Source organism: Dysidea avara, chromosome 8 (genome assembly GCF_963678975.1).
Source record: "Dysidea avara chromosome 8, odDysAvar1.4, whole genome shotgun sequence".
NCBI lineage: Eukaryota > Metazoa > Porifera > Demospongiae > Dictyoceratida > Dysideidae > Dysidea > Dysidea avara.
The window spans coordinates 23,756,577-23,766,036 of NC_089279.1; the positions used below are offsets into that span (position 1 = coordinate 23,756,577).

General features: G+C 36.9%; 1 protein-coding gene across 1 annotated transcript; it reads left to right on the top strand.

The window, feature by feature from the left end:
- Positions 1–173: 173 nt before the first annotated feature.
- Positions 174–6,823, top strand: LOC136264467 (A disintegrin and metalloproteinase with thrombospondin motifs 10-like). Its single transcript, XM_066059215.1, has 28 exons — positions 174–315; positions 438–498; positions 559–730; positions 785–920; positions 1,162–1,309; positions 1,364–1,552; positions 1,608–1,814; positions 1,910–2,079; positions 2,134–2,220; positions 2,279–2,403; positions 2,460–2,512; positions 2,572–2,677; positions 2,734–2,868; positions 2,928–3,078; positions 3,130–3,228; positions 3,286–3,428; positions 3,483–3,546; positions 3,601–3,706; positions 3,762–3,904; positions 3,959–4,079; positions 4,140–4,217; positions 4,273–4,439; positions 4,498–5,391; positions 5,443–5,548; positions 5,608–5,691; positions 5,740–5,900; positions 6,179–6,340; positions 6,406–6,823. The coding sequence occupies exons 1-28, from the start codon at positions 196–198 to the stop codon at positions 6,556–6,558; spliced, it is 4,341 nt and encodes a 1,446-aa protein (XP_065915287.1). The 5' UTR covers positions 174–195; the 3' UTR covers positions 6,559–6,823.
- Positions 6,824–9,460: the final 2,637 nt, after the last annotated feature.

The window sequence follows — 9,460 nt, forward strand, 5'->3', positions numbered from 1 at the left end:
ATATTATATATTTATTTAATTCTGCACATCATCTCTAGATCTGATAACATACAATAGCATAATACTTGGTGAACAGTGTCCATAAACTATGCCTTATGTGGTTTAGTGTTTGTATGATGTAAGGGGTATGTTGTACCCTTGCATGTAAACGAAACCTTGTAAGTCACCTGGTAGGGCATATAAGAGGCAGCAGAGATGTTTCACAAATCATATCTTGAGTTATATCTGCAAAGAACAGAACTGTGTTATAGAATGATGTTAACCTTACTGATTTTACTGGCAACTGCCACAACTGCTATTTGTGAACTAAACTGGGTAAGCCTGCTAGAACTTTAGATATACATGTACTTATGCATGCAATGGGGAATATGATCTACAGCATTGTTAAATGTTAAATCAAGAACTGTAGCTACTATAAATTGCTTTACTTACTACAGGAGGTACCCATTGGTGAAGAACATCTGAAGAGAATATTTGGCAAAGAAGTATATGACAATGGTGTGTATTTTTTAAACACAATACCTCTCACAGTTGTATTAATGCCATTTTATTCTGCAGGGAATATTCCAGAATACAAACTGGCATATGCGTACCCTAGGGAGGAGAGGTCAACAGGAGGGGGTGACTCACCAGACATTGCTGCTGCAGGAGAATTGCTTTACTCCATAGAGACCCTTGATGAGATCCTCAACCTTACACTGTCCTTAAACAGTAGATTGCTTTCCAGAAGGTAAAAATCATTTAAAGTGTTGATGAGCTGAAATAATTAATTGTTTGTGTACAGCTCTGTAGTTCAGATGAGAAGACAAGATGGTAGTTTAGAGACGATAGACTCATTTCCAAAGAACTGTTACTACACTGGCAGAATTGATGGCAACACTGATTCATTAGTAGCTGTTAGCTTATGTGGAGGTGAAATGGTGAGGGCATATAGCTTATAATATGAGAAGGTGATTTTAACAACTACAATAACCAATAGATTTTGTGTGTACAAACAAAGCGAATAAGACTTCCTTAGTTTGAACAAGAGTCCTATTCATTATGAAGTCATTCAAAGTTAAAATGTGTTTCCTTTGTACTATAATATGTTGTCAAAATACCAGAGAGTGTATACAAGTCACAACCCTATAATTTAGCTAATCAATGTGCTTTTATTCACAGGTTGGTGTGGTGGAAACTGATGAAGACAGTTACCTGATAGAACCAATTGTAAGAAGCAGTGGTGAAGGATCTCCCCACATTGCTTATAAAGTACAACGGTCACCTCTGCCTGAAATAGAGAACATTGGAGGAGCCAGCGATGATGGAGGTATCAGTTATAAGATTATTTAGTAGTGACATGTTGTCATTTCTGTTGTTGTAGCTTTGCCTTGTTCTGACTTGGAAAAACCAGAGAATGGCAGACTAACAGTAAACAGTAACAAACTTGGCTCCCGTGCTACTTATAGGTGTAACAAAGGCTTCAAACGTATGGGACCACGAGTTAGACGATGTCTACCCACTGGACTGTGGAGTGGCTTTACTCCAGTGTGTGTACCTAGGAACCCTAATGGTATGTCATAGGCTTATTGTAAAAAGAAAGATTCTATTTGTTTCTGTACCTTTAGTTAAAGCTGCTGGTGGATCACCACAGTTGCTGTGCCCAGACCTCACTAACCCACGTTGGGGGAGAGTAGATGTTCGATATGACATTGATAATGGACTGTTTATGGCTACTTACAGCTGTGATGAAGGAAGAAGTTTGAATGGTGACCAAACTCGATTTTGTCTTGGAACCAATAAATGGTCTGGACAGCAACCAACCTGTATTCCAGGTATAATTTGAACTATTTAGTGTATTCATGAACTATTTAGTGTATTTCATGAACTATTTAGTGTATTTCATGTATTTAGTGAGTGTAATTCACAGATGAAATGCTGGATGTCTATCTTAATGGCTTAAACCAGGACAGTAAGAGAAAGAGACGTGAGGAAGTACCGGTGAGAAGTATGGAGACCTTAGTCTATGTTGATTATGGAGTGGTAGAATTCCATGGAGCTGACCTCATAGTAAACTACATTATGGCCATGATGAATATTGTAAGAAAACAGTGTGATTTAGTTGCTTCAGTGTTCAGTATGGATATACAATAGGTGGCTAGTCTTTATTGTGAACCAACACTGGAGACTCAAATCGACATTGTAATATCCAGGATGATATTGGAATTAGAAGGACCTGAGGTACGTAATTCATTGTAGTACAATAGTACAATGTTATAAATTTTGTCATTCTACATAGGATGGACTTGTTATACCAGAGAATGCTAATGCTGCTCTGAACACATTTTGTGAATTCCAGACTGCCCTGAATGATGAAGATGAATCCAGTCCATTCCACCATGATCATGCCATTTACATTACAAGGTATGGAGCTAGCTGTAACTATATGACTGTAGTGTAAGTGTTGTATATATTTGTAGTGTTGATCTTTGTGCTCAAGATGACACTGGCGTTTGCAATAGTGGAGTAGTTGGTAAGTACTTTGCATTACATTTATAGCTAGTGTGTTATACAGTATACCTCTGTGTACAGGTTTTGCTCCCGTTGGTGGCATGTGTTCTTTCAGTAGAAGTTGTACAATCAATGAAGATCGTGGCTTGGGATCAGCTTTTGTGTTAGCCCATGAGACTGGCCACAAGTAAGTCAGAAATACATCCTTCAGCTTGAAAAGTTATTATGTTGTTTCTTCATCAGTTTGGGAATGCAGCATGATGGATTCATGAATGATTGTGTTGGATCACAAAGGATCATGGCACCTTCTGCTAGTGGACAAGAAGAACTATTCCTGTGGTCTACTTGTTCTGCTGACTACCTCAGAACATTCTTAAAGTAATTCACACTCCTTAGTGTAACTCCACAGGTGTTATCATGCTTTTACTTATACTCAGTTCTGGCAATGGTCAATGTCTTGATGATGTTCCAATTGGTGATAGACTTAATGCATCTGCCCTTGAGGGAATCAACTTTGATGCTGATGCTCAGTGTCGTGCAGCCTATGGTCCAGCAGCCAGATTCTGCCCTGGGAGTTTTGCTGATGAAGTATGCAATTTATAGAGATAATGCCAAATTATAATCCATTGTGACTTGTAGGAAATCTGCTCACGTCTTTGGTGTCAACCTGATCCCAACAGTAACTGCTTTACTAGAAATGTTCCACCAGCAGATGGTACCAGCTGTGGAGAAAATATGGTAAGGATTAGGAGTGAATTAATTGATACATTTTTATAATAACTGTGATGTGTTCAGATCTGTGTAAGAGGCACTTGTGAAGATGCTGGTGATATCGAGCCAGTTGATGGAGGATGGAGTTCATTTGGACCATACAGCGAGTGTAGTAGATCGTGTGAGTCTGGAGTGAGGTTTAGGGAGAGACGGTGTAACAACCCAACGTGAGTACAACCACATCCAACACAAAAGTGTTTATAATAATGTTATTATTTTAGTCCAGCGTTTGGTGGAGCTTTCTGTGTAGGAGAAGCAAGAGAATATGAAGTGTGTAATACTGATGTAAGTGTTAATTATAACTATGTGAGTGGCTTACTGATTACATCTCTCCTACAGGCTTGCCCTGATGGAGCTCCAGACTTCAGAGATGTACAGTGTGCTGATACCAATATTCTACCATTTAATGGAGAATTTTACCGTTGGGAGGCATTTACTGGTCCAGGTCAGTAACATATACTATTTTACTACCTGAAGATTACTGACTGTTCCTCTAACAGTTGTTGGAGTTACTCCCTGCCAGCTAATTTGTCGGGCCATTGGTAGTGAAATTATAGCTATTAGAGCACTAAGTGTGGTGGATGGTACTAAGTGTAGCATTGACAGTAGTTCTTCAGCTATCTGTATACAAGGAGCATGTACTGTGAGTGATCAGTGTTCTTTAACTAAATATTTATGCACTATCTACACCATGTAGCCCCTGGGATGTGACAATGTACTCAACTCTGGTCTACAAGAGGATATTTGTGGTGTATGTAATGGAAATGGAAGTGATGTTACAAGTGTTGCTGATTCAGCATCTGGGTCTGGTAGTTTTGGTAAGGTTAACATTCATGCCTAATGTACTTGTAGTTTAAAACTACACTATTTTCTAATAGGTTATAGTAATGTTGGTATTATTCCTGCTGGTGCTAAAAATGTCAGAATCTCAGATACTTCATTATCAGCTGTCATAGGTACACAACTAGACTCAGTAAATGATCTTAATAAATTACATTATACATTTTGTAGCTCTACAACTTGGAGATGAAGAGATTTTAAATGCAGATTTTGGCTTATTTCCAACTGGTTCATTTTCTATACCAGTAGCTGGTATCACTGTAACCTACAACAGATCAATATCTGGTTTAGATGTGGCACAAATTGATGGTCCACTACCTGAAGAGCTATTCATAAGAGTGAGCCAGTGGTATATACCATCTATTGTATGTGATTATTATGTTACTATGTTAACAGATATTAATTACTAGTGAAGCTGGAACATATTCAATTTCATGGGAATACCAGTTTTGTGGAACACCACCTACACCACCACCACCACCACCACCCACTACTACTACACCAACACCAAGTTCTAGTTTTGTGTTACCATCTTCTCTGGTGATCACTTTTTCTGCTGTTGAAAGCTCCACAGTATCTATTAGAACCACTCCAGTTTCTTCACCACAGCCAACTAGCTTGTCTTTATCTTCTGCTATACCAACAAGTTCCATTCTGGTGTCAACAATTCCAGCTTCTACCTCAACAATGCTTTTCTCAACCTCTGTTCCAGTACCAACAAAAACTGTGGTACCAATGACTACATCAATTTCTATTCCAGGATCGTCATCTATGGCAGCCTCCATTCCAATACCAACAACTTCTACTCCTCTGTTACCTTCTGCTACTCTAACTTCCATCTTAAAACCTACAGTTTCCATTGTGCCGACAACTGCTATTTCAATGTCAACTTCCATGTCAGAATTTTCCTCAACAACCTCTGTACCAACAACCACTCTATTATCAGAGACCACATCACTTTCTATTCCAGAATCTTCAGCTCCAGTGCCGACAACTTCTGTTCTGTCATTACCTACAACTACACTAACTTCTATCTCAGAATCTACAACTTCCATTCCAGTGCCAATGACAACTTTATTGTTTACCACCATAACTTCAACTACGGTTTCAGAATCCACAACTTCGATACCACTTCCAACAACTTCCATTCCAACTACCTCTTCTATGACTACTTCAACCTCTATTCCAATGATCACCTCTACTACAACCAGATTAACTAGTTCTATTGTAACAACCTCGGTGACTAGTTCTTCCACGTTCATTACTGCTACTCCAATTCCAGATCCTACAGTAAGTCATAAACCATGTAATACAGACTAGTGTTATGGTGTTTGTTAATAGCCGGTGGAGTGTGTCACATATGATGTGTGTGGAGTGTGTAATGGAGACAACAGCAGTGCCACAGTAATCACATCATCTTCATCTTCACCGCAACCTGTTGGATTTGGTAAGTCAAACACTTTTCCAATGCAAGCCCAACACTTACCGACACCACACACACAATAGGTTACTATGATCTAGTCACTATTCCTACTGGAGCCCAACATGTTATGATTTATGAGGAACCATCTACTACAGATAACTTTCTTGGTAAGCTAAACACTAGCAGAAATACAGTGCTATGTTGTTGTTTTTCAGCGTTATCAGTAAATGGAGCGAGCCTACTAAATAACAGATTTAGGATAAGCAGATCTCCTATAGATATCACTGATAGTAATGGTGTAGTGTTCCACTATGTTGGATCACCGGTGGAGGCAATAACAACTGAAGGACCGCTAGCACAACCACTAACAGTTCAGGTCAATAATATAAACCACAACCATCCCTCTATTTTCATGTTTATGATGTTTGCATGAACATATCACATTCTGCAATATCCCACAATCTCTTTAGTAGTATGCTACGGTGTTAACGAATTGACTGCACTATTAGAGTATTTATAACTTATGTAAAAGTGACTGCTTTATTAGGGTAGTAAACTAATGTTGAATGTTCTGTTAAAGTATTGATATTACACAAAAGTGCTAACTTATATGTTGTTAACATTTTTATGTCAGTTATGTACAATACATTACAGGCTCTTGTTGGAGTATCAAGATCAGTTTACTCTGTGATGTGGAAGTACGTGATGTGTGATGTGTCCCCAACATCCACCACTACACCAGTGACATCAACAGTAACCACTGCTCCTACTCCAGACTTTGTTATCCCTCTGTGGGTCGGTTCTGATTACTCTAATGTGAGTAATATTGTGTTTACGTTTTGAAGTCCTCAATATAATTATGATCATATAATTTTTTATAGTGCTTTTTAAATGAGAATGGTAATTGTATAAGGAGCAGAGAGGTGTATTGTGAGGATGGACTAACTGGTATACGCCTTAATGATGACTTGTGTGCAGCCAGGAGGCAGAAACTACGAACAACAAGAAGATGTGGTGCTTTTCTCTGTCAGTGATTAGCTGTTAATCACTTTTTATGCCTAGTTTCCATGACAAGTGACTTTTGCAAAACTTACTAACTAATCACGAACGTAATTGATTTTTAAATATTTATGTAACTTATATTTTAGATCATGTATAGTTGTTGTATGTTACTGAACAGTTAGTATTTTATCAATTGTGATCCAACTACAATCTTTATACCAGTATTATTCATTACACATACTGTACAATGACTTTTTGTTTAACCTCGCAATAGTTGGCAAAAGCTGTTCTTCCCTATTTACCAGAGTACACACACAACAATAAACACACAGCAAAACACAACCACTAGACAACTACAATAATATTGCTATACTATAATTATACAATATAGGATACAAAATTCATCATAATTATAAGTTACACATGTGACATCAGGGAGAGAATAGTGGCAGATTAATGGGAAAAGTTTTTGTTGGAGGAGAGTTGACAAGTTTGCAGGTTAGTGAAGCTGTCCTTGCAAAGTGTATCATGTATGATATCTATGTTGTGGTCCAGATAGGATTGAGAACCAAGCATGTCTTTCTGTTGTTGTGATAGTAACAAAAATGGCACAAATAGATTTAAACTTCATTTGATCAGAGACAGGCAACCAGTTTAATTGTTGACGATGCTCTGAAAGGCGACCGTATTTCATTAAACAATTAGTAACACAAATGCACCTGTTCTGCAATCATTGCAGACATGCTAGTGACTGTAGGTGGAGGACCCCAGACAGGCAAGGCATATATAGTCATCAAAAACTAGTGATTCAATCAACATGTTACAAACATCAAATGATAAGGATTTTTGGTGAAGGTTAGGTAAATGTAGGTAGTATGATACTGTATTACACACACTACTTACGTAACTGAGGACCCCACTGTAAATGTCTGTCAAAAATAATTCTGACTATTAAATTAAAATTTTCAGAAATTATGAGGCAAAGTGAGTGACTTAATTTTGGGTGGTCACAGGTGACACCATATTTTCTATTGAACAATGGTGCAACAATATCTTGTACATTATTAGCCATAACTTTTACCTTGAAGACAATATTTGCTTGTAATTGAACTGAGCACTTTCAAGGTGGTCTTTAACAGATGTACCTTTAGGTTAAAATCATGAAATTTGAAGTTTGGTTGGACATTGCTAAGCACCAGTCTATAGTGCTTATAACTTTACCAAAGCTGCAGTGATAAAAATTTAACCTTCTGTATTATGCTCATAATATTTATTATGAAGTGTTTTATTTGCAGTTTTGCTACAACCTCGCTTTCTATTCATCTTTTGAGAGTATTGGCATTATTTCCCATAAAATGTCATGTTACCTACTGACAACAGCTGCCCTCCACTAACCATATCTCATTATTTATAACTATACATACATAACTAAGTAGCTTGCTACACTGCTTCTCTGTATACTGTGACTGCTCTATTAGAGTATCTAAATCCTGACTGTTCTATTAGAGTATCTCTTGCAAACATTGTCCCATAAACGTGTGTGTGTATGTGTGGGGGGAAGGGGCATGCCCCCTGGCCCTCCTGTCTTATGACATGTTCTAATAATGTAGCCACTGTATCTAATAAAAAAAAAACTATAACAATTATTCTATTAGAGTCATTATTATAGCCCATGGTCATAGGCAATAGCTACCTTATTCTGCCTATATCATGCTAGCGTTGCACTTGGTACTTTAGTACACCACCTCTTATCCTCAAAATTGTGTAAGCTGGTATTGCTACTATTATGCTGGCATAATTGGTGTGTGCTTGTCCAGCTATGGTGTGCACTAGATAAGTGCATGCATGATGAAATTAAAATACACGAACTAATTATACTAACTTTAATTTAATTTCATATTGTGAATCTATGCATATCTATCCATGCTGCTTGTATTTTACAGATGCACAAAAGAGCTTCATCTTTTTGACTGTTTAATAAAAATTGTATTTGTGTGTACAATATGCATTTAAAATATCCATGCAATATATGATATCAGTGTTGATGTTAATAGTAAAATCTATGAAGGTTTATCTAAGTGCATAATTATTCAGGTAACCTATATTAACTATGTAATTTAGTCTTCAGCTCAGTTCTACTGTATAATGCATGGCCAATCAACCTTAAATTAATAACAGTAAAAATAATTTCGGCAACTTTAATTACATAAAAAATTAGTTATATATATGCATTATGTGGATCTAACAGATGCATACACACATGGTGATGAGTAGGGACCCGCCGATTATGCTCATAATTTTACCTATTATGCTATGCTGCACTGCTCAAAAATTCACCTATTATGCTTAAATTAATGTTCAATATTTACCTATTATGCTCGATTATGCTTAATGTTCATGCCTTAGTTCATATGCTTTGCTATTAGTTTAACACTGTATAGAAAGAAAAAAATGAGTGGCTGGAACACAAATAATAAATTCTTGCTGCATGTAAGAGAGAAGATCGATATACTGTAATAGAACAGTCAGTTTGATGATTGTTCTATTAGAGTATATTGATCTTATTTTGCAATTGTCATTTTTCCAGCAAGAATTTATACTATCGTACAAATATTTAACCTATTATGCTGGCATTATGCTCAATGCTTTTAGGTAGTCTACCTATTATGCTCAAAATTATGCCAGCATAATCGGCGGGTCCCTAGTGATGAGCCACTTACAACCACAGTACACTCAACTCACAAATTAATGTTACGCTAAACATAGAAAATGCATTAACAATATTTTATTTCAATATTTTATTTATGATAAAATAGTAGTAAAATAATAGATACATATGTAAACTGCTTTGCTGCAGCTGGCCCTATGCTATGATTATGTTTAGTACATATAAAGCGTAAATTAGTACTCAAGATTTAATGTACATAAAATGTA

What these genes read in the sequence shown, in the direction of transcription:
- LOC136264467 (XM_066059215.1), top strand. Translation starts at nt 196, where the DNA reads ATGTTTCACAAATCATATCTTGAGTTATATCTGCAAAGAACAGAACTG. An exon ending in GCAACCAACCTGTATTCCAG is followed by an intron (nt 1,815 to 1,909) that starts GTATAATTTGAA and finishes TGTAATTCACAG; the next exon opens with ATGAAATGCTGGATGTCTAT. An exon ending in AGACGGTGTAACAACCCAAC is followed by an intron (nt 3,429 to 3,482) that starts GTGAGTACAACC and finishes TTATTATTTTAG; the next exon opens with TCCAGCGTTTGGTGGAGCTT.